General features: G+C 39.4%; 3 protein-coding genes, 1 long non-coding RNA gene and 1 pseudogene across 6 annotated transcripts in view; 3 read left to right on the top strand and 2 right to left on the bottom strand.

Moving 5' to 3' along the window:
* The window catches only part of LOC124387347 (obscurin-like), a 402,170-nt gene that overhangs the window by 233,357 nt on the left and 143,156 nt on the right, over positions 1–25,657 (top strand). The window lies entirely within an intron of this gene.
* LOC124387348 (obscurin-like) overlaps positions 1–25,657 on the top strand; it is a 174,999-nt gene that overhangs the window by 77,323 nt on the left and 72,019 nt on the right. Inside the window, 1 exon segment of the mRNA XM_046851650.1 lies at positions 7,280–7,287. Coding sequence (XP_046707606.1) covers positions 7,280–7,287 — 8 coding nt within the window.
* On the top strand, positions 408–2,779 carry LOC124387362 (annotated as a pseudogene).
* Positions 8,125–20,902, bottom strand: LOC124387372. Of its 3 annotated transcripts, XM_046851701.1 has the most exons (12): positions 20,852–20,902; positions 19,850–19,955; positions 19,685–19,740; positions 19,083–19,159; positions 17,445–18,099; positions 15,469–15,556; positions 13,137–13,220; positions 12,870–13,051; positions 10,097–10,157; positions 9,199–9,873; positions 8,771–8,845; positions 8,125–8,231 (listed from the first exon to the last, which is right to left on the bottom strand). In XM_046851701.1, exons 5-10 carry the CDS (start codon positions 17,522–17,524, stop codon positions 9,334–9,336), a joined length of 1,035 nt encoding a protein of 344 aa, XP_046707657.1. In that variant the 5' UTR covers positions 17,525–18,099; positions 19,083–19,159; positions 19,685–19,740; positions 19,850–19,955; positions 20,852–20,902; the 3' UTR covers positions 8,125–8,231; positions 8,771–8,845; positions 9,199–9,333. The 3 variants fall into 3 exon arrangements, with proteins under 3 accessions (XP_046707657.1, XP_046707656.1, XP_046707658.1); XM_046851700.1 differs by lacking the exons at positions 19,685–19,740; positions 19,850–19,955; positions 20,852–20,902 and adding an exon at positions 18,309–18,369; XM_046851702.1 differs by lacking the exons at positions 17,445–18,099; positions 19,083–19,159; positions 19,685–19,740; positions 19,850–19,955; positions 20,852–20,902 and adding an exon at positions 15,725–15,857.
* Positions 23,418–25,565, bottom strand: LOC124387384. Its single transcript, XR_006926149.1, has 3 exons — positions 25,356–25,565; positions 24,014–24,125; positions 23,418–23,432 (listed from the first exon to the last, which is right to left on the bottom strand). It is a non-coding gene; the product is annotated as an uncharacterized LOC124387384 (long non-coding RNA).

Raw genomic sequence — 25,657 nt, 5'->3', positions numbered from 1 at the left:
AGATAAAGTGCTTGTTTTGCTCCTAATGTCAAATTATTAATTACCCGCAAAGTGACGAGGCCCCTTTGAGGTTACAGGGCAAGTTAGAATTTGACTATGTGGTAAGTCACACTGATTGAGGTGATGCATTTCAAAATGATCACCCGAATCTCCTGCATCCGAAAAAATGCAGCCCAATTTACCCTGTTCCCCCTGGTACATTCTGATTGTCTATAATTATTAGTACCTCTAATTATTTAACAGAGTTTTTTATTATTATTGACAAATATAATGCACAGTATAATTACCAAGAAAAAACTTTTACATCCTGTTGACGGATTCTGAAACTCAAGTCTGGTTTGCTACAGCTCACACACACACACACACTTTCTCACGCTGCTTACTCATGCGTCTGGGTTCTGGTCTGGCGTCTGAGTATTTAGTCATTTACGTTGTTGCTCTGAGTTTGTGATCTTTTTTTTCGATATGCCATTAGGATTGCAGACAAAAATTAATTTATTAAGTTAAAATAAAGTACAAATGAGCTAAAACAGACATATATTATTACAGGAGAGAGATCAGATCATTCAGAGGAACTGATCTCAGGTTGATTGCAATTTTGTGCAAGAAACTCAATTTCTGCTTTATTCATCCACCGAGTCTGTGAGTATTATTTTGTTAAAATAGTAAATAGTGAATAATGTTAATGAAATAAATCATGACACAGGATGAATAAGGTGGCTGTTATAATCTTTACTGTTCAACTACATTACAACTTATCTAAAAATCTTTGTTCTTTAAAAATCACTATATTACTAGTTGGGGTAAGAATTAAAAAAATTGTTTAAAATACGAAATTTTATATTTATAATAGATTAAGTTTATACTTTTCATAGGTTCTTTTCTACTAGACTTACTAGAACTTTTCAAATCGAAATCTACACATTATGGCTACTAGGTAAGTGACCAGCTGTTTAATTTTTTTTTTTTAAACATGTTATAAATAATACATGTTAAAAATATATTAGATTTTTCAGGCTTAATACAAAATAACTTTTTATCGGTTAAAGGCTTTTTTTTTTATTCGTTTGTTACAAATACAGTTGTGATAAATGTACTGATGTATCTGTAATATAGCACACAATATGATTAACAGCACAGAAAAAATTGAATAATATATAGATAAAATGTTATATCAACATACATTTTCATGAATGTCCATTTGATTTATCAAGGTTTCAAAAGGCATCGGTGGCTGTACGTGATGCACTCTATTTCAGTTATTTGATATCCTCACCTGCTGAAGGTCCTCCTAAACAATATCGTCTCCTCACCACCAAATGTAATCTGGATGAAAAAGGCTCATTGAGAAAATGGATATTTGGGGAGCGAAAAAACAACATGCATAACAAAATTCTACTGATAGTAGGAGAAACTGGAACAGGCAAAACTACTCTGATCAATGCCATGGTGAATTATATACTTGGGGTGAAGTTTACAGATGAAGTGTGGTTTGAGATTACAGAAGAGGGAGAAATGTCAGATCAGTCAAAAAGTCAAACAAGTGAAATCACTATGTATGAAGTCTTTGCTCAAGACAACCCAATCTGTCTTACTGTCATTGACACTCCTGGTTATGGAGACACCAGAGGAACAGATCTGGATAAAAAGATTGCTGAGAATCTGCACAAACTGTTTCGCAGTAATTCTGGAGTGAAAGAAATTGATGCAGTGTGTCTGGTAGTGAAGGCATCTGAGAATCGACTCACTGACAGACAGCAATACATCTTTGATGCAGTTTTGTCTTTGTTTGGTAAAGACATAAAGGACAATATTGTCATTTTTGTCACTTATTCAGATGGAATGCCTCCAACAAATGTGATAAATGCCATTAAGCGAGCAGAGATTCCCTGCAGGAAAGATAGAGAAAATGAACCTGAGTGTTTCTTATTTAACAATCGACAAACTGAGAAAAGGAACAAAAAGTATAACAGACCTCTTCAGTCAGCTTGGGAACAAACAGAAGACAGTTTAAATAATTTCTTTGACTCACTGAAAATTCAAAACAGAAAAAGTTTAGAGCAAACTAGTGGTGTTCTGTCTGAGTCCAAACAACTTGAAGCTTGTATTGAAAATCTACAATTCGCATTGACTTTGTGGAAAGCAAAAGTAAAGAACTGGTGCAGATTCAAAATGCTCTCGAGGAAAACCGAGAAAAGATAAGGAAAAACGAAAACTTTACTTTTACAGTCACTGAACATTACAAAGTAAAAGTTCCAATTAAAAATGCTTCATTGCAGGACAGAAAGGCCACCACTTGTTCTGTCTGTGAGGAGAACTGTCATGAGTATGGCTGCTGGTTTGCCCCCAATCCACAGAAGTGTGAAATCATGAAAAATGGCTACTGCACATCATGTACTGGTAAATGTTGCTACAGTAAACATGTGAAAGAGAACAAGAAATATGTTACACACAGCAAATTGGTTACAAAGACATATGAAGTTATTAAACAACAATATGAAAGCAGCAAGAAACAGGAAGGGGAGAATCTAAGCATAGAGAACAGACTGAAAAATGAACTGAGAAAAATGAAAAGGAAAAATCTAACCTGGTGGAAGAAGCTTACCGTTCCATCATGAAACTGTATGAGATTGCTTTAAAGCCAGATTCTGCTTTCATTGTTCAGTGTCTGGACTTCTTGATCCCTCGAGCTGAAGAAATTGGAAAACATGACTATGCTCGGGAACTCAGTGATCTGAGGAAATTAAACCTGAATCACAGGAAAGAGTTCATTCATTAATTGGGTACTTCAACATGCTAAGTGTTAGTGGCAGAAAATGATTTCAGGAGTTTAACCCTGACCATGTAGCATCAATGAAGAAACAATTCTAAATCAAAAGTCTTTTTTTTTCCATGATTAAATGCATTAAGTTTATTCATCATCCAATATGTTATTCGATGTATGCTATTGTACAAAACAATCTTTACTTTGTTATAATCATTTTAAACCTTTAATAATGATCATTTATGAATGAGGGGTATTTTTTTTACCTTACAAATAAGTTGTGAAGTGATAATGTTCATGAACAGAGATTTATCCTTTTCTTTTAAATTGACTTAGTTCATTAGCTTACATTGTTAATTTAGTTATCTATAGTGATGTCTATGTAACTAATCTGTTTATTTGACTTTCATTAAATATCTATTTTCTGCAGTTTGCCCGAGTTTGTCTTGTTCAGATACAAACCTACATGTGCTTTGTCAAATAACATTAAATCTTCAGCAGTTCATGATACAGCTTAGTAATTACTAAATATTAAATAAAGCATTTATAATAATAATAACCTTTATAGTTACAGGACAAATTAAACTTATTTTTTTCAAAAGATAAAAATGTACCAAATGATTTGCTAGATATTAAACTTTCCACATTTTACACAAAAACATAATTATATTCTCAGCAACATATTTGTCTATTTTTATGGCTTGAACTTAACTTTAGGGGCCTCCCCATCTGCCGCTGACATAAACTTGGTTTAAACAAAGGCCTCCTTTGGGTCCTTGAATTAAACTTGGCTTGAGAGGACTCATTGTTGACCTTCACTGATGGACACTAAAGGGAACTGTAGCCCTAAACCATTGTAGCTAAATAAATAGTATAAATAGTTTATATTAATTACACACCAAATGCATTTGCATGGTTTTTTAATAACCTGATTAATATCAGTAATCTCACAGTAATCTATATATTTAGTACAGTCAGCCCCAACCTACAAATACCCAATTTACAGAGATATGAACATGGCAACAGCCACCCAAAAAATGCAAGTAAAAAAAAAAGAAAAGAAAAGAAAAGAAAAATGTATTCAGGAAAATGTTCCAAAATCCATCGCCGCTAGTTAGATTTTACAACAGCGCAAACAGAGGTAGAAGAAGAAGAACGCCTGGCAGGCATGCATTGTGGGACAGAGACACGCAAGTCTCACTCTTCTTCTTACATATAATCGACTTATGAACACTTCGTGGGTTACCTGTATACTGAATATCTGCTATTACTGTAGATTGACTCTTAATGTAGGTGTGGGTGGCATCTAATGGTGATGATGGAGTAGTGCACTCACTACACCAAGACATAAATAATTAATAGATCTATTTCTATAGTCCATGTGAAAAGAATGAGCTACGATTTTCTAGCTAATCTGAGTGCTTTTAACATTTAATCTTTTTCATTATTGTGTTTCTGTATATTCTGCATAAAATATATTATTGTGGTACACAGCAGTCAGTATATTCAAAGAGGTGATAAATGTGTGATTAGAATCAGCACATGGCTGAAGAGGGTTTACCAAGACTATGTCTTGACTGTGTTTTTGGTACTTGCATGAAAAAGCCTGGCTTAGTTTCTGCTAAATAGAAAGTCTTCCTCTTTGACACTACAAGCCTGGATCCTGAACTTAGTTGTTTCTCTTACTTGGTATTTTTACTTTTAAATTTTTTTTTGAATTTGTAACTACTGATAATAATTGGCCACGACAGCTACTGTTAACATATCCATCATGTTAGGCAAAGCAACGTAAGTAACGTAACAATTTAACAATGCAGTAATGTAACAAAGGAAATGATTTATAATAATTAGTTCTTTTTTAATAAATTCAATTCAATTCATTTTTTTGTATAACACTTAAAGCAGCTTTACACAGATCATTTGGTGATTAAAATTAATATATTCTTTATAAGTGTAAGTTTGTCCCTGATGAGCATGCCGGGGAAGCTGTGGTGAAGGAAAAACTCCCTGAGATGGCATAAGGAAGAAACCTTGAGAGGAACGACTCAAGATGTAACCCATCCTTTATCTGGGTTGCACCGAATGTCCATTTATTACAAATAAATAATGATGAGGTGCATTGATGATGATCAGAAGCAAACTGTAGTCCTGAGTCAGTGTAGCAGACTGTTGACATTAACTACAGTCCAAATCCATCCTCAAAGCTCCCGTTCTTACTCCGGAATTTCATGGAACCCAGGCGGTAGATGTGAAACCATCCCCAGCTGAAGAAGAGAACACTATCCAGAGTCAGGACAAGGCGGGCAGATCTGAGTAGAGGGGAAGAAACAGGGGTCAAAAGTAAATGCAACTAATCAAACTGACTACCTTTGTGATTAAAGTGATCTGATAACCACTACTGTGGTGAAAGTGGTATTTGATCATTTTTTATTATACTTTGTCTTATTTGATTAATTATACTCTGCCTTCTATTGGTTACCTGGTTCAAGTGAACAGCATTCTGCCAGGTTTAGTACGATATACATGTGCTTATATTACAATGCCTGGTCAAAATAATTTCCTGTTAAAGAATATTTACAAGAATCTTCCTTTCTGTTCATAAGACTTTAGATGGAGCTGTTGTCACACTTTGGGTCTAAAAGATAAACTTCTCTTGTACAGTAGTTCACTCATTAAAAAAAAAAATTATTAATAAATAAATTAAAAAAAACAACGAAATCACAAGGACATAAAATCTGTTGCTCAGACACTTCCTTTTTACTGTGAAGTTACAACTTGTATAAGATGCTTGGACGTTAAAAAAAACACATCAGATAACTATCTAATGCGTATAATTACTTACCACTACAGGCTTATGTACAATTGAAGCTGATTATTTAGACAAAAAAAGCACAGTTTGAGACACAGTAAGATATTTCTATTGCAAAATCTTGGTGAAAAGTCTTTTTAACAGAGCAGCACAGAAGTGCTCAGACCTAAAGTGTGACAGCAGCTCCATCTACTGTCTCATGAGAATGTAACAACAGAAAGAAAGATTCTATTAATATTATTAGGACATTACTTCTTCTTCTTCGTTCGGCTTCTCCCATTAGGGGTCACCACAGCGGATCATCTGTCTCCATACCCCCCTGTCCTCTACATCTGCATCTTTCACACCAACTACCTGCATGTCTTCCCTCACCACATTCCTAAACCTCCTCCTTGGCCTTCCTCTTTTCCTCCTTCCTGGTGGCTCCATCCTCAGCATTTTTCTACCAATATAACTCATGTCCCTCCTCTGCACATGTCCAAACCATATCAATCTCGCCTCCCTCACCTAGTGTTGAAAACTTCCTACATGCGCTGTCCCTCTAATAAACTCATTTCTAATCCTGTCCATCGTCGTCACTCCCAACGAACATCTCAACATCTTCAGCTCTGCTACCTCCAGCTCCACCTCCTGTCTTTTACTCAATGTCACTGTCTCTAACTCATACAACATCTCAGGTCTCACCACAGTCCTATAAACTTTCCCTTTCACTCTCACAGATACTCTTCTATCACAAATCACTCCTGCCGTCACTCTTCTCCACCCACTCCACCCTGCCTGCACTCTTTTCTTCACTTCTCTAACACACTCTCCATTACTTTGCACTGTTGACTCCAGGCACCTTCTCCACCTCTTTTTCCTGCAACCGCACCACTCCACTGCCCTCCCTCTCATTCACACACATGTACTCTGTCTTACTCCTACTGACTTTCATTCCCCTTCTCTCCAGCATGTACCTTCACCTCTCCAGGCTCTTCTCCACCTGCTCACTACTCTCACCACAAATCACAATATCATCCACAAACATCAGAGTCCAGGGAGACTCCTGTCTGACCTCGTCCATCAACCTATCCATCACTATCGGCGTTCCACAGATTAACACTGAAAAATGTAACTTAGTGGAATAATAAGCAAAGACTCCAAGTATAAAACAGTTTCTGATTAACTTTTATTTGTGCAATTAATGAACAATCTGCTTGGATTGACTCACATTCGATTCAATCCCAGTAAAAAAAGCAGCTTAATAGGACAATATTATGATCATGTTTGAGTCATGATTATTAGTTAGTTTTAGTCGAAGGCTTGTCTGACTGCGAAGAGTCTTCAGAGCTTCCTCTGGTGGAGAGTCTCTGAAAGAGAAGGAGTAGAAGCGGTGCTATGAGGAGGCATCCAGATTGTGATGACTGTGGAGAGTAATGTGGGAGTGATCGTCTCAGGCTTTGTGCTGGATTTCAATTTACAGTGCTTTTTCTGGAAGAGAGGAAAAAATGACAAATATTATGGCCGTAACAATATATGAGCATTTATTAATACATTAGGAATGAAAAGTGTGTGTGTGTGTGTGTGTACCTTTTTACTCCCGGTTGAATTATTTCGAGTTTCTACATTATATGCTTTACTTGGACCTGTGAAAATGTAAAAACGTAATAAACAAATGAACAATTTGGGTAAATAAATGATCAATTCTCCAGCAGTCACATGATCAGGTCCAGAAGTAAAAACAATGTCTAATAATTTGGCTCATACGCTGATTTTATCAGTTCGAAATTTGATACATGACCCTCTATTGCGGGTTTTGCAGACCTTTACATTAACGCCATTCATCAGAGTCCTTATCCAGAGCGACTTACGTTTATATCATTAATTCACCTGAGCAGCTACTGGGTTAAGGGCCTTGCTCAGGGGCAATGAAACAATGACTGCGTGTAAGACAGGAGGAATTGAGTGCGGCAGGTGGCGGATTGCAGAAAATGCTACCGATATCCTACATTTATGTTTCAATATAAATGAAAACGTGTTTTGGGATTTTTTTTTTTTGCCATTTAATCTGCTTTTCTATTGAATTATCATTCAAATTAAATCCGTTGCTCAAGGGCGCCCCCTGTTTACTGAAGAATTGCACCAACACATTTGGCACTGGTAATGCTATCTTGCTTGAAAGTGCATCTCGGTTCTACCTTCAGTAGTCGCAATCTGCATGGCTGAGTATGAAAAAGGATAAGACGCTCTCCGCTTTGGGTTCACGTCCTCATTCTCAGGGAAATCCCTGAAAACCAACATGTCAGGATTAAAGCAAAAGCAGCCGAAATAAAACCCATCGAAACCTATTAGTAAATCATGTTTGAGTCCCGAGGCTCTCACCTGCAGCTGTAGGATTTTGGGATGGATGTTTCAGATTCTGATGAGAGATTTGAATCCAACATGAAACAGTAATGGAGATAGATGATGATGAGGATGCTGAGGATGATGAGGACCACAGAGAGTAGCACGTAGATTTGGAGGACCGAAACCTGCACAACAAAGCAGCACTGAAAATATGTAGTGTTTAACCAGGAACGTATACGGTAGATTTGGCAAGGACAGGAAGATTGCTGACTTGCAGTGACAGGTTCTCCATCTGTTTCTGCAGAACCTGTATGGACTCGCATTTTTCTTACACTACAAAAAGAAAAGAAAAGATTAGATTCACAAGGTCAAACTCAATCTGATCAGCAAAATATCCTCTGATTTGAGAGCTGAACTGTTCCATACATTGTGTATCACATACTATATATGGACAAAAGTATTGGAACGCCTGACTTTTCCAGCCATATGTGGTTCATCTCCAAACTGTTACCACAAATTCGGAGGCACACAATCGTATTGGATGTTGTAACAACTTTTCCCTCACTTGAACTTGGAGACCCAAACCTGTTCCAGCATGACAATGCCCCTGTGCACAAAGCCAGCTCCATGCTCTCCATGGTTTGGAAGATCTCCTGCTATTGAGCTTGAACCTGTTTGATCAAGAACACGAACTCTGCACCCCCAGACCTCCTCTACATTAGTATCTGAGTTTTCTAACACCCTTGTTGCTGAATGAACACAAATGTCCACAAGCACAACATATGGCAGGGAAGGTCAGGTGTCCCAATACTTTTGTGTAGAAACATTATAGAGCAAAAGAACAGAAAGACTGAGTTATTAATTGTGCTGACCTGCTCTTCAATGATCCACAAGGTGCTCTGGAGTATGATGATGGCTTTATAGAAAGCCCTCTGCATCTCCTCCATCTGCATTCAATATGCCAAAAGAAAGTGGGTCTAAAATCTAATCAAATAGAAGATGAGCACCTGCTGTCCTCTGTATTTAGAATATTGTTCTCTTCCAGTAAAAACACAATACAGGATTCTAAACACTCAAACTTTACTGGGTTTAGGGATTTGGTTGTGTGTGGAGATTCTTGCTGTTATCTGGCAGCTGCTGTTCGATAGGTTGCATGTCGTATGCTCAGTGTTCTAGCCTGCACCCGGTCGAGAGCGGCTTACTGTGATGTCACAGAGGTCACTTATCATGAATGGTAAACTGTGAATCTCCCTCTAGTGGTTAAGCATAGAAATACATACAAACTGAAAACTGTAGTCACCTTTGACTGAGCTGTTCCAGGTAACGCCCGCTGAGTGACATGTTCACCTTCAGGGTTTTGATCCGGTTGTTTAACCTCATGAAGATGGACTTCTGGTTGGAGCCATGGATCGGTGCATCGGTGGAGCCGGGGATTTCAGCATAGAGGTCGGATAAAGACGGCGGACACGAAAAGGTAGGGAGCACCCGCGTTTGGGACGATGAGATCATCACCAGGACTAAGGTCTCTGTTTTGTGGAAAGTGTTCGATTGCGAATGTGATTCTCGAAATTTCATATTGGTCTTCTTCCTCAGCTGAAGTGGAATGGGAAAACACCTCTGCAGGAGGGACTCTGATTGAAATAACAAGAACTGGAGACAGAAACCTGTCCCCCCTCTTTTTTGCCTTCAGTCTTGAGCACTGCTGATCCTGGGGAGTCTTCACACTCTCCTGCTCTGCTTTCTGTAGTGTACACCTGGAGGACTTGTCTTGATCATCTGACTCATCTTCAGGTAGCAAAGTAACAATCTGATCCTCTTTGGTAAGTGTTGTCTGGACAGGCTCTGAAGTCAGCGTCACTGGGGTCTCCGAGAGCGAGGGGGAAAGTAAAGAAACTGTCGGACCCCTGTGTCCACCTTCAGTCACTGAGAGAGTTTCAATGACCTTTATTGACTCAAGCTGGTCCACTGCCACAGTCTCCATATTGAATCATATAAAAGGAAAGAAAAAATAAAGGAAGAGTTTAACCAAGACACAAGTCTCAAGAACAAACTGAAGGGAAGGGGCCTGTTGCATGCTTCCAACTGCACCTCATGTCCTCCTTACCAAAGACTCTAATAAGCAATGCAAATCTGGGTCGTAATATTAGCTATAAAATCTACAAGTATTTTCTAAATGAGTTGCGAATTAAACAACTTACTCGGACTTGGATGGAGTTCCTGATGTCTCGGTCAAATTTAAATGCAGGGAGAAAGAATTGCCTGTTGAACACAGTGTAAACTTATTTCCATTTCTTCTCAAATTGTTCATTCGAGGTCAAACGATTAATCGGTTTTGACAAACAATAGTCGATTGCTGGAACTATCCGCAAAAAACATACCAATAGTTTTTCCGGCTTCTGGTCTGCTGTCGGTACGTGAGCGGCCTCTAGTGGCAAATCACTGAAGCTTTAATTAATTTCCTAAAGATATGATCTACTCAACTGGTTACAACCGCAGTAATTTTGCGGATTGTATTGCATTGTATGGGATGTGGGGTTTATGTGAGCAGGTACCATCCCGAGACTCCTGTCCTGACATTTCCTGCACTCCAGTTAACTGAAGCCGCACCCACCTCCCGTGGATGACGTTCCAGATCCGACCCCATAAAGTCGGTTCAGAAGCTAGATTTAGGAGTTCACAAGGCCGACGCTTGCTTTGTTCATTTTGCTATTCAGTTCCGCCCGTTACGACTTCAAATTTGCCCTGTCCCGATTTGAATTTTACTATAGGGTTGTAAATACTCACTGTATTATATGGTTGTAAATATATGCACATATGTGTGTTGCTTTGTTTACCGGTAGTAGGGGCGGGGTTACCATTTCTGTTTGGTGTGGGTTTATTCCCTGTTTTTGGTTAGGGAGTGAGGGAAGTGGTTTTTCTTTCTTTTGGGATTGTTTGTAGGTAATGTAGTGGTTTGTAAAAAGTGTTTTTAATCTGTGCCTTCAATCATGCTGTGCAGCCCAACCCAATACTGGGACGTAACAAACGGTTTTGCTTATTTCAGCATATTTTAAAATGTCTTCATTCCTTCCAATCTTTATTTATTCACTCCCTTTATATGTGGAATAGTCTGGATGTTCTCCTTTTGAGAAAAATTCTTGAAGTTGAACATAAAAAGCTAAAGAATCCATAGTGTTAGCCGCTAGCTACTTCCTGGTTATTTTTTAGCGTTTTCATGCATGCACAGAACAAATCTTATTTCCGGTACTGAGTGAGCAGCCACAGTGACACTGCACTAACTCTAGTTTCTTTTTAATAGCCCTGGCATTGTTTTGTATGTTTTCCAGTATAAATCCCCTTAGCCTTCAGCAAAAACTCACCCATGTGGGGAATAAAATCCTCCCATATATCGTTAGAATCCTGCACTTATTGGCTACATTTTACATCAATCATGTTGTTTCCATAATGCTACTGGCTGGAAATAAAAGGTTTGAAATGAAGGTGGTGTAGACAGAAATTCACCACACCTGCAGAGAGAGTGGATGCTCAAACCCGAGATTCCACCTCTTTTACTTTTTTTAGTGTGTGGTCTCATTTGTTTTTTACCACCAAGATGCCGTTTTTTACGCGAAAGTTATTCCGAAACATATATAAACAATAAACCCCCCGATATACTGTGATGTAAACAAAGATTTACCATCTAAATTACAACACTATTGTTTGGTTGAGCAAAAATGCTTTACAGCATGTTGTTCAGTGGAGCCTCATATTTCCTAATAATCCGGGATTAGCAGCAGTGGATGTGTTTATGACTCGTTATTACAATAATAATGTAAGTAGTGCATTTTTTTATGCATGTTGTTGTTGTGTACTGCTCACACACATTCAGCAAATACATTCATTATACGTTTTCAATTTAAAAACAGAGATCTGAAATCGCTGCTTGAGGTTTAGAGCTTTAGAATGATGTACAGTTAGTCATGGTTACTCTTATCCCTATTTATTTTAGCTATTGCTAAACATTAACACCTGAGAACAATTTAATATTGGTCACGTGAGCGTGGCGCTGAAAGCTAAGAGGTTAAGGGCCTTGGTCAGGGGCCCAAGAGTGGCAGCTTGGTGTGGCTGGGACTTGAACTTATTCCCTTCAGCTGTAAAGCTCCAATGTCTTAAACATTAAGGAAAATGATCAAACACCAGGTTGATCTAAAGTCTCGAAGTGCTCCATGTGTTTTATTCCTCCTAAACCACAGCAATTAGAAAAGAACATTTTTATAATAAATGTATTGAGGTAATATACATTATTCTTTCTTGCTTTGGTTTTAGTCCATTTGCAGTTACGTTTAATTTTGTTGAACGCCTGCAAAATCAAAATTCCTACCTGATTCTATGTTCAAAATTTCTTTTTTTTTACACAAAGGAACAAATCATAAATTATTTGTGCACCCGGTTTCATCGTTTAGAATGTTTACTAAAATTATTATTTGGTTATGTCGAGGTAATTATTTCCTTATATTCATGAAACCATTTCAACAAAAGGACGGCTGCACCATCAACAGGAAGTCAGCAAGTCTATGTTGCCTTCTATCCTTCCTATATAATCTCATGTAAAACATATGCAGAAAATGCTACCAGTGTGCTACAGTTTAAGAATGAAGCTGATTTTATTTTATTTTTTTTTGCTATTTAATCTGCTTTTCTTTTGAATAAAATCTGTTGCTCAAGGGCGCCCCCTGTTTACTGAAGAATTGCACCAACACATTTGGCACTGGTAATGCTATCTTGCTTGAAAGTGCATCTCGGTTCTACCTTCAGTAGTCGCAATCTGCATGGCCAAGTGTGAAAAAGGATAAGACGCTCTCCCCTTTGGGTTCACGTCCTCATTTTCAGCGAATCCCTAAAAGCCACCATGTCTGGATTAAAGCAAAAGCAGCTGAAATAAAACCCATTGAAACCTATTAGTAAATCATGTTTGAGTCCCGAGGCTCTCACCTGTCAGGACAGCAGCAGCTGTAGGATTTTGGGATGGACGTTTCAGGTTCTGATGAGAGATTTGAATCCGCCATGCGACAGTAATGGAGATAGATGATGACGATGAGCATGATGAGAATGCTGAGGATGCTGAGGATGCTGAGGACCACAGAGAGTAGCACGTAGTTTTGGAGGACCGAAACCTGCACAACAAAGCAGCACTGAAAATATGTAGTGTTTAAACCCGGAACGTATACAGTAGATTTGGCAGGGACAGGAAGTGGATACCTCTCTCTGTAGATTGCTGACTTGCAGTGACAGTTTCTCCATCTGTTTCTGCAGAACCTGTATGGACTCTGCATTTTTCTTACACTACAAAAAGAAAAGAAAAGATCAGATTCACAATATTCAAGGTGAAGCTCAATCTGATCAGCAAAATGACCTCAGATTTAAGAGCTGAACTGTTCCATACATTGTGTATCTCATACTCTATATCAGGGGTCACCAACCTTTTTGACCCCGAGAGCTACTTCTTGAGTACCGACTAATGTGAAGGGCTACCAGTTTAATACACACTTCTGAAATAACAAATTTGCTCAATTTACCTTTAATTATATGTTATTATCAATAATTAATGATATTCATCTACATCAGGGGGTCAAACTCAACTGCACAGGGGGCAAAACTCAAAGCACACTTTAGGTCTCGGGCCGAACAGGATAAACATTTATTAAACACACTTAAACAATGTTTTTAACATAAATATGAATTAAAACAGACAGGAATATTATTTCAGAATAAATAATCTTAAACTTTAAATAACTTAAAATATTTTGCTCTCCATAAAAATATCTCCAGTCAAACACCAGACGTCTCACAGCTTCATCATGCAGCTCTTCAGAAACTCTCCTCAATAAATAAGCGGCTGATGAGACTCTGATTTCTCCTCTGTTTTCACACCAGCTTCACTTCATGATTTTGCTGTGGTGAAAAATGTCTGCTGAAATGTCAGATTCTTCTTTAACTCTTCTACTTTCTGTATCTTCTGCTCTGCATTCAGGTTTTCAGCTTCTCCTGATGTTTTGTCTTGTAGTTCAGTCTCAGATTCAATTCCTGAATTACAGCCACATTCACTCCACTAATAACACACAGGTGTTTACCGGCAGTGTCAGTAAACACATACCGTATTTTCCGGACTATAAGCCGCTACTTTTTTTCCACGCTTTGAACCCCGCGGCTTAAACAATGAAGCGGCAAATTTGTGGATTTTTCCTGGGTTTTCACGGTTTCACAAACTTCAAGCCAAAAAACTAAAACCCCATAACAGTAGACCAATGAAATTGCTGAACAGGTTCAGATGAATCAATGAAACTCTTTATATTAAATCAGATGTGCTCCCACTGAATCGGGCCGCAGCACATCATAAATATGGATAATGTTCCTCTGATGTTTGACCTGCCGTTTACTCGGACTGTCTACAGGAGAAAACTCTCGAGAAAGAAATAGTTGTGAAAGGAAGGAGGAAGACACTGAACAAGGACTTTCTTGATCGGCTACTGTTTAGATACAAGCTGTTATAACGCGTTGAATCTGGGTTAAGGGAGAGCTCGCTAACTCCAGTTGCAACAAAAATCATATAAGCACAAATATTTGTAAAATTCAGTGGGTGCGGCTTATATTTGGGTGCGCTTAATAGTCCGTTAATTACGGTACTCAGAATCCCCTCGGTTTTAAAAGGCTCTGTTTTCAGAATCAACTTTTCTCTTCACCACTGTGAGGCGCTGTTTCACAAAAACTTTACAATAGGGTTAAATACATCAACAGAAGCTTGACTTGATTGACGCTGGAATGTTCTCAGGTAGTCTAGCGTTCGGTAAGGCAGCTGAAGCGCTGCATTATGGGATCTGTAGTTTGTGTTATCAGCGCTTCATATCGCTGGGCCATTAATAACAATAATAATAGTTAAATCATCTCGAGGGCCAGATATAATTGTACGTCAGGCCGGATTTGACACCCCTCATCTATGTGAAGACACTGATCATGTTAATGATTTCTCACAATAACTATCAACAATGATTTAACAAGGTAGGAAACTATAAGCTATTTTTAGAAAAGGACCACAGGTGAGTCATGTGGTCCTTGCGGACGACCTGGCACCATGTTGGTGACCCCTGCTCTATATGGAGAAAAGTATTGGAATGCCTGACTTTTCCAGCCATATGTGGTTCTTTTCCAAACTGTTACCACAAATTCGGAGGTACACAATCATATTGAATGTTGTAACAACTTTTTCTTCACTTGAACTTGGAGACCCAAACCTGTTCCAGCATGACAATGCCCCTGTGCACAAAGCCAGTTCCATGCTCTCCATGTTTTGGAAGATCTCCTGCTTTTGAGCACGAACACGAACTCTGCACCCCCAGACCTCCTAACCTCCTCTACATTAGTATCCGTTACTAATATTAGTATATTAGTAACACCCTTGTGGCTGAATGAACACAAACGTTCACAAGCACAACATATGGCAGGGAAGGTCAGGTGTCCCAATACTTTTGTCAGTATAGTGTAGAAACATTATAGAGCAAAAGAACAGAAAGATTTGAGTATTAATTGTGCTGACCTGCTCTTCAATGTTCCACAAGGTGCTCTGGAGTTTGATGATGGCTTTATAGAAAGCCCTCTGCATCTCCTCCATCTGCATTCGATATCTGTGATAAGAAAGTGGGTGTAAAATCAAATCAAATAGAAGATGAGCAGCTGCTGTCCTCTGTATTTAGAATATTGTTCTCTTTCAGAACATCATAATCAGCGCTTGGGCCGGGGTTGAAAATATCAAAGAACAACTGTGTAAGAAGAATCTAGTAAAAACACAGTACAGGAGTCTGAACACTTAAACTTCACTGGGTTTAGGGATTTGATTGTGTGTGGAGATTATTGCTGTCATCTGCTAGATAGGTTGCATGATGTAGTATTTCGGCTGCTGCTCAGTGTTCTGGCCTGTTAAGCTCACAATCAAGACCTTTGAACTGTGATGTCACAGAGGTCACTTATCATGAATGGTAAACTGTGAATCTCCCTCTACTGGTGAAGCATGGAAATACAACCGAATGGGGGCGCCACATCGGATCATCTGTCTCCATACTACTCTGTCCTTCACATCTGCCTCTTTCAAACAAGCTACCTGCATGTCTTCCTTCACCACATTAATGAACCTCCTCTTTGGTCTTCCTCTTTTCCTCCTTCCTGGTGGCTCCATCCTCATCATTCTTCTACCGATATACCCCATGTCCCTCCTCTGCACATGTGCAATACATCTCAATCGGGCCTCTCTCACTTTGTCCCCAAAACATCATTCATGTACTGTCCCTCTAATAAACTCATTTCTAATCCTGTCCATCCTTATCACTCCCAACGAAAACCTCAGCATCTTCAGCTCTGCTACCTCCAGCTCCACCTCCTGTCTTTTACTCAGTGCCACTGTCTCTAAACCGTACAACATCTCAGGTCTCACCACAGTCCTATAAACTTTCCCTTTCACTCTCACAGATATTCTTCTATCACAAATCACTCCTGCTATCACTCTTCTCCACCCACTCCACCCTGCCTGCACTCTTTTCTTCCCTTCCCTAACACACGTGTCATTACTTTGCACTGTTGACCCCAGGTGCCTTAACTCCTCCACTGTCTTCACCACTTCTCCCTGCAACCGCAACAACCCACTGCCCTCCCTCTCTTTCACTCACATGTACTCTGTCTTACTCTTACTGACTTTCATTCCCCTTCTCTCCGCTCTTCTCCACCTGCTTCCTACTCTCACCACAAATAAAAATATCATCTGCAAACATCATAGTCCACAGAGACTCCTGTCTGACTACGTCCGTCAACCTGTCCATCGCCACTGCAAACAGAAAAGGGCTCAGAGCCAATCCTTGATGCAGTCTAACCTCCACCTAAAAAAAGTCTGTCGTTCCTACTGCACACTTCACTGCTGTCACACTGTCGTCATACATGTCCTGCACCACCCTCACATACTTTTATGACACACCTGACTTCCACATACAATACCACAACTCCTCTCTCCACCCTGTCATACACTTTCTCTAAATCCGCAAACACACAATGCAACTTCTTCTGATCTTCTCTATACTTCTGCATCAACATTCTCAAAGCAATGCGTCTGTGGTGCTCTTCCTTGGCATGAAACCATACTGTTGCTCACAGATGGTCACCTCTTCTCTCAGCCTGGCTTCCACTACTCTTTTCCATAACTTCATGGTGTGACTGATCAACTTTATTTCCCTGTAGTAACTGCAGGTCTGCACATCTTCCTTTATTCTCAAAGACCGGCACCAACAATCTCCTTCTCCGTTCTTCAGGCATCCTCTCACCTTCCAAATTCCTGTTAATCAATCTGGTTAAAAACTTCACTGCATCTTCTTGCTTCTACCGCTATGTCATTTGGTCCTACCGACTTTCTCCTCTTCATCCTCTTAATTGCTGCTTTCTTTTGTTCCTTGCTAATCCTAACTCTTTCCTGCTTCACCACCTCATCCAACCTTCTCTCTTATTTTCCAACAAACTGAAAACTGTAGTCACCTTTGACTGAGCTGTTCCAGGTAACAACCGATGAGTGACATCTTCACCTTCAGGACTTTGATCCGGTTATTTAGCCTCATGAAGATGGACTTCTGATTGGAGACATGGTTTCGTACATCGGTGGAGCTGGGGATTTCAGCATAGAATTCGGATGAAGATGGCGGGCATGAAGAGGTGGGGAGCACTTGCGTGACTGTCGCTGTTTTGTGGAAAGTGTTGGTTTGAGAATGTGATTCTCGAGATTTAGTATTGGTCTTCTACCTCGGCTGAATTTGAATGGAAAAATGCCTCTGCAGGAGGGACTTTGATTGAAATAACACAAGCACTGGAGTCAGGAACATGTCCTCCTATTTTCTCCTTCAATCTTTAACACTGCTGATCCTGGGGAGCCTTCACACTGTCCTGTTCTGCTTTCTGTAGTGTAGACCTGGAGGACTTGTCTTGAACCTCTGACTCATCTTCAGGTAGCAAAGTAACAATCTGATCCTCTTTGGTGAGTGTTGTCTGGACAGGCTCTGAAGTCAGCCGTGCTGTGGTCTCCAAGATTGAGGGGGAAAATAAAGGAACTGTCGGACCCATGTGTCCACCTTCAGTCATTGAGAGAGTTTCAATGACCTTTATTGACTCAAGCTGGTCCACTGCCACAGTCTCCATACTGAATTATATAAAAGGAAAAAAAATACAGGAAGAGTTTAACCAAGACACAAGTCTCAAGAACAAACTGAAGGGAAGGGGCCTGTTGCATGCTTCTAACTGCACATCATGTCCTCCTTACCAAAGACTCAACAATGCAAATCTGGGTCATAAAATTGGCTATAAAATCTACAAGTATTTTCGAAATCAGTTGCAAATTAAACAACTTACACAGACTTGGATGGAGTTCCTGATGTCTCGGTCAAATTTAAATGCAGGGAGAAAGAAATGCCTGTTGAACACAGTGTAAACTTATTTCCATTTCTTCTCAAATTGTTCATTGTGTGAGTTGTAAATTCAAAGTCGAGGTCGACCGATTATTCGCTTTTGACGGCCTCTAGAGGCAAATCACTGACACTGCATGGTGTTTGTTTTTACAGGTGAGACTGTGTGCTGCACGAAGAGTGCAATGTATTACTTATAATTTAATAATTATGTAATGATAATTATTAATTTAAATATTCATATTTATTTCATTAAATTGAAATGATTGGAATGTTTTTTAATTTTTTTTATCCAGTATCTATTTTAAAAACTAATGGTTGATTAATCAGCATGATATTGGAGGTAAAAACACTATCGGCCGACCTCTAATTTAAAGTTTTAAACTTTATATGCATAGGGCTGGATATTGTAGGGTTTTTCCAACCAAGTCGAGCCACACTTGATTCCACTTGTGTCACTGAAAACTCAACAACTTTGAGGATGGATTTGGACTGTAATTAATTAACAGTCTGCTACAATGTGCTTAGGACCACGTTCGCATGAACAGTTCTGCATTTATGCATCTATCTTTGAACGGAATGGACATCTGGTGCTGGGTTCCCTTTCAAGTCTGGTCCCTTAGGACATCTCAGGTAGTTTTTCCTCATCACTGGATTTGCACCAAGCACATAAGCAGCAACAGGTTTTGAAGAAAACAAGTCAGCTATTTGAAATTCTCACCATCGTCCTCATCCTGGTAGTTGACTCTTTCAGAGAGCTCCGAATTCAACTCCTCTGCCATGCATGTGCCAAAAACCCTTAACACACAAAACAGTGACAGACACACACATTAATGCTGTATATATACACTATATCGACAAGTTTGTGGACACCTGACCATGTTTTTGTTTTCTTTTTTTAAACATGGGGTGGGGTGCAGTCAGCATTCACAGGTGTTCAATAGGGCCCTCTATAGCAGGAGATCTTCCACTTCAAGCCATGGAAAGTAAATCTTCATGGAGCTGGCTTTGTGCACAGGGACATCGTCATGCTGGATCAGGTTTGAGTCTCCTAGTTCAAGTGAAGAAAACATTTCATGCCACGGCATCCAAAGACGTCCGATGCACGTGTGTTAACATTTTGGGAAAATACCACATATGGCTGGAAATGTCAGGTGTCCACAACCTGTCTATTTGAGGTGTAACAGTAAAATTCATACTGAACCTTTTCGTTAAAGGGGCATAGTTCAAATCAGATTTTAAACCCGAGGTTCAAACTGAACCGTGACTTTTGAGGTACCGTTACACCTTTAGTCTCTATGCATGTTGTACATCCAATTTTACCTGAGCAGGCTGAGAGGACAGAAGTGCTCAGCGCCAAAGTGTGACAACAGCTCCACCTGCAGTTGGCATGACAAGAGACGAATCAGGGACATATAGGGTTAATGGGATTTGACCTGATCCCTATCTGGTTGTTTAGCATTTAGCGTGTACACCCTGCTCACATACCTTGACGTATTTGGCATATAAATGCTCATCCAGGGGAAAACTCTGGACCGTGCGCTCCTCCCGAGCATGAAAGGTCCCAAGCTTGGTCCATTTGTTAGTTGGATATCTGTGGACAAACCAGAATGTTCATTTGCACCCATTTTCAGAAGACAAAAAGGCAATTAAAGTGCAGCTGTATGTGTATAATGTTAATGTGTAAGAAATGGACCGGTGTGGCTGATCAGCGAGAGCCAAAAGCACAACGCTGTGGATTAATAACAAACTGAACCATGCTGATGATACAATTACGTATAAAAACATCTTAATGACGCACTGTATCCTGGGAAGCTAGACATTGAACTTCAATGCCTTGATATTGAGAAATCCCTGCATTGGCAGCAGCACCATTACCAGTCCTATTAGCCTCATCGTTAACATGGTGCGAATCCAGTGTTTTTTTTGTTTATGTGACTCAGAAAAACGTTGCATTTTCACTATTCGTGCGGAAGTTCACCTGCCTATAGGGCTTTTTTTTAATCAATTCTACCAGTTCTGAACAAAACTAATCCTCACCAATCTCTCCACTAGAATGAGATCCCACAACAAAAGCCCGAGTGGACTTCAAACCAGAAGGTTGTGAGTTCAAATCCCACCACCACTGATCTTTATAAAAGCATCTGCCGAATGGCGTAAATGTAACTGTTTACATCTCGCAAAAAAAAACTCCCACTAGATCAATCAACACCTTCTGACCATCAAAATCAAATACCTAATGTATATTAATGGAGGAAATATGAAAAAATTAAATACTCTAATGAACTGAAAGACATCAATATCAATAACTACTGCAGTATTGTAATTTTTTTCCACTCTATCGATTGCATTTCAATTCTATTTCTAATAGGATGATGATGATTACAAGTGACAATATAGAAAAAATTAATAATGACTTTTATGTCAGAATACGTCAAAGAACACGACATCATACACCAAACTGCCTCGCAGGTAAAAAAAAAATCTGACCTGTCACTGATTGAGACCAGAAAGTCTTTGGGGGTGGAGGAGAAGAGCTCGGTTGGCGATGTCCAGCTGCTTGAGCTGAATGGGTTGACACAACTCAATGACGAACCTAGAGGTGCACACACAGGAACAGAATGGGTGAACTTGAAGATAAGTTGGAGATGATTGTTGGGTGAGGAAGAGCAGAATGGAGGAGAAAAAGAAAACAGGAAGAAATAACAGAATGGGGGTTACGTCAGTGCATGCTGAGTGTTTGTCTTTAAACTCTATTAGATCTGTTTTAAAGCTGCAGGAACTAATCGATGATGAAATTCGTTGTCGGCGGATGCAGTTATGGATTAATTGTAACCTGAAGTTACGGTTCAGAGTGATGTTAAGAGATACGCAGCCGCTTGTGAAAAAATGTGTAAAAGGAGAAATCTCACATGCAGTCCTCAATAAACAGCTACTATAAGATTTAAAATGTCTAAATTAAACTCAATATGTGGCTTTTGCAGTTATAAAGTACACTTTTATACATAAACTCCCTGAATGTCCTTGTGTGGCCCAGCCAGAGCCCAGACTTGAATCTGAGTAAACATCTCTGGAGAAACCTGAAAACTGCTGTGCACCGATGCTCCCTATACAACCTGATGGAGCTTGAGAGGTTCTGCGTAGAAGAATGGGAGAAACTGCCCAAAAATAGGTGACAAGAGCTTGTAGCATCAAACTCAAAAAAGACTTGAGGCTGTAATTGGTGCCAAAGTGCTTCAACAAAGTGTTGAGCAAAAACTAAATATTTATGTACATGATTTTTTTTTTTTTTTACGAATTTGCACAGATTTCAAACAAACTTCTTTCACATTGTCATTATGGGGTTTTGTTTGTAGAATTTTGAGGAAAATAATGAATTGAATCCATTTTGTAGTAAAGCTGTAACATAAAATGTGTAAAACTAATTAATAGAAATTGTATTTTTTTATTTATTCGATTGATGGATTATTTAAATTATTATTTGAACCTCTAATCTGTATTATATCTGTAATATATGTACCATTGGGTATCAGCATTCTGTGATAAGCCTGCCCTCTAGTGGTGACTTATGTAGTGCTGTATTAGTTGTGCAGTTCTGAGTAAAGACCATGTGAGTTAACATGACTCAATCGTTCTGCTGCGTATTATTCCTCTGTCAGCATCGACCACAATATCTAATTACATGCTCTTTAGAATAGGAAAGAGATTCCTGTAACTAAGCACATTGTAGTTTTCGCTTTGAAAAGGTGCTTCTGGGAGCTTTAATGATCAGAAGGATCTGGTGCTAATACTCACACTGTATATACAGTGAACATTGGGTTTAACTTACCAGATCTTATTGCTGCATGGATTCAGCATGTAAACATCTACATTCTCCATCAGGATTGCAGAAGTGCTCTAAAAAAGAAAAAGACAAACATGTCATTTACACACACAGTAAACATGCTGAGAAGTTTCATCACACCAGGAAACATTTCTTTTGACCCACGGCCCTCGATCGAGTTCGATTTCTGGCCCCTTCATAGGAAAATTATGGACAAATCTGCAATAAATCCTTCACTTTTAGCCAATTAAATCTGCATTTATCTGATTTTATTCTTTTTAAAATACTGCACTTTTATTTTCTGACTGTTTTTACTAAATTGACTGAGAAATTATTATGTTGGATCATTGCTGAAACAAGAAACCTAGTAGTGTCCAAATACTTTTGCACTGTTACTGCCCCTTTACAGAAACATGGAGTAAAGGTTATCGAGTCGCAGCCCTTCTGCAGTGCATCATGCAGTCTTACTGACAAACTACTACAAAATATTTTACATTTCATTTTACATTTTAAAGACCCAAAAGACTGACTTTTATTTTTTTTATTATAATTTGTTACATTTTATACCACATTGCTGCTAAATGCTCAATTCTGATTTATAAGAAGTTCAATTTCTAGAACCGCCCCAGCAGGACATGAGTTCCAGCTCAAAGCAAACCACAGGTTCATACTGATAGACAGAAAGAGTTCTTTTGATCTTTGGTAAAAAAACAGGACATTAAAAGTATTAAAATGTACAAATGCATTATTCGGTTTTTGACAGATGCTGATAGATCATAGCTGACCCTGTGCTCATCCCCCAATAATGTACATGTGACAAATAAATATGTATCATATCACATATTTTACAGTCAGAAAAACCTTCAAATCTTAGACATTCAGCATAAAAACAACATCCAAAAACAAATCAGGTTTAAGTACCTTTGCTTCAGGATTAGAAGCCAGGATCTTGGCACCGCATTCCACAGAGGCGTAGTTTGTGGTTTTCTGCACCTTCTTAACCCCACCCGAGCCCCCGTTGTAGGACGTGTGTGTGGTCTGACCTGGTGGGAGTCGAGGAGGAAAACAGGATCATGTAAAAAGGGGACAGGATCATGTGATCGGTGATGCTCGATGCTGAGCGAAACATGGAGTCTTACTTTTTTCATTCTCCTCCTCCATCATGCTCTTTGTCCATTCGTCAAAAGTAAGGATGTCTTCTGGGTCAGGAGGAGGAGGAGCCGGTCTCTTCCGGGTGGCGGCAACGATCTGTTCCACATGGCAATAGACACGATTGAGAAAATCACAGGACCGACATGAGAAGCCACTGCTTTATTTCTTTATCAGTTACAACCGAATCCAATCAAAATAAATCAACATCTGAGATTAAATCTTCACAGATCGAGTAAACAGAATCACACAAAAAGCACACTGAGATGATCTTATAGTAAATTGGGACACTTGACTTTTCACCTATAAATTGTTTCCACAAATGTTAATGGACGTCTTTATATGCAGTAGAAGCGAATTTACTCTTAACTTGAACTAGGAGACCTAAACCTGTTCCATGACAAAGCTATGAAGATCTGCTCTACATGGGTTGGAAGGTGTGGAAGATTTCCTGCTATAGAGGTCCAACCCTGTTGGGGTGAATGTGAACACACCCCCCAGGTCTCCTCAGGCCTCAGGTTACTACCAACCTTATTTTTGGAGGAGCCCAAATCTCCACCAAATCTAGTGGAACATCTCCAAAGAGTAGCTCTTATTGGAACAGAGATATGAGGAGTAAATGTGGAATTGGATTTTCACAAAGAGGCACAAACCGACTTCTGGTTCTCTGTAACACGTACCTTTTCTTTCAGGATGCTGGAGGCGTGGGTTTCCTGATTCGTCCGATCTAAACTCGGCTTAGTGCTCTTTCCAGTTCCAGCAGTGCTGCCGTTCTCCAAAACGATGGGAAGACTGGAATAACACATGGGGTGAGTTTTGTTCAAGTGCCCACTCTGTTTGAGCTCGGACTGAACTAGACCTTCTGATCTACCACCTACATATTCACCATAAACATCTCATTATAAACTTCACCAGAACAGACTCAAGATCGTCTTAGTGTTTAATATTGTACATTTTCCATTGAGATGAATAAAATATCCATCCATCCATCTGTCTATCTGATCTCACCACAGATCTCACCTGCTGCTGTGATCATAAACATGGTCGTGTCTCTCATGTACAGTTTACATCGTATTGACGCACCACCAAACAACCCAAACACTAAAACCACTAACAGGTGAAAGGAACAGCAATGATTATCTCATTACCAGGGGGGTGGAGTTGGGGGTGTCCACGTTCCACACACACCATATTCCATATTCTCTTAATGCCGACTGGGATTGCAAAACTCCAGGAATTTTCAAGACTGGAAACTTTCCATAGGAATTAACAGAAATATACGGGAATTAATAAGAATTTACAAAATTACAATATAAGAAATTACAAATTTGAGGAACTAAATGCAGTCGTAAAAAAAATCTCAGAGAATAATTTAGGTTGAAACAACACTATGCATTTCTCTAGAACACCACACACATCATTTCTTCAGTCCTGAACATCAAAAAATGTCCATCTGCATAAATATTCATGTTAATGACATTTGTTTATGTTTAAACCTCAGTGTGCAAAAATGGCATCTTTTAAATCTGTATTAGTTTAAATGCATGACTGCTTCTGTCATGGTTTCCTTCCTCCTCCCGTTATCTTGATGAATCTCTGCTTGGTTCATGAAGGATATCTCGTGAAGGACATCTCCAGATGTCTCAAACTACATTCTGACAGTGACTAGTGATCTACTGGATCATCTGAGCAGAGAATCAGAAGATCAGTTCTGCTCTCCAAACCCAGTGTTGGACTGTAATCACTATAAAGCACATATCAAGCAGGGGGAAGTATTCAAGCTTCCACTGGAAACTACTGAGACCCTGAATATCCTGAATAATATAAAGTGATCTAATCTACTGGTGTGGATCCACAGCTCCAGAATCTCCAGTCACACCATTAGATCACATGCTACTACCAATAGCAATGTTAGCAGGTGGCACAGAGGGAAGTGGTTTCTCAGTTCAGACTGTAAACTCCATTCTATTTCCATGATGTGAAAGAATGAAATAAACGAGAGAGATGTTGAATTGTTCTCACCACAACAGGAGCAGGACGCTGAGCCACAGTGCCGCCTTCAGCCTCTTCATCCTCGGCCAAAAGCGCACCGCAACATTGTTACGCGTCTCCGGAAAGAAGAGAAAAATATTTTTCTTTCTGCTGGCAGACTGTAAATGTTCGCGGCGGTAGCAGTCAGAATGAGCACCGAGGAGCTGTAGATATGTGACGGTGTTTACGTGGACCAGAGGAGAAAAGAGAACTGTCCGCCTACGGACTCTCAGCCAATCAGGGGAGAGCAGAGGCGGGGCTTAAGCGTTTCTGAGCGCACCTGCCTGCTTAAC

Source organism: Silurus meridionalis, chromosome 6 (genome assembly GCF_014805685.1).
Source record: "Silurus meridionalis isolate SWU-2019-XX chromosome 6, ASM1480568v1, whole genome shotgun sequence".
Classification (NCBI taxonomy): domain Eukaryota; kingdom Metazoa; phylum Chordata; class Actinopteri; order Siluriformes; family Siluridae; genus Silurus; species Silurus meridionalis.
This window is presented reverse-complemented; position numbering and strand designations above follow the sequence as displayed.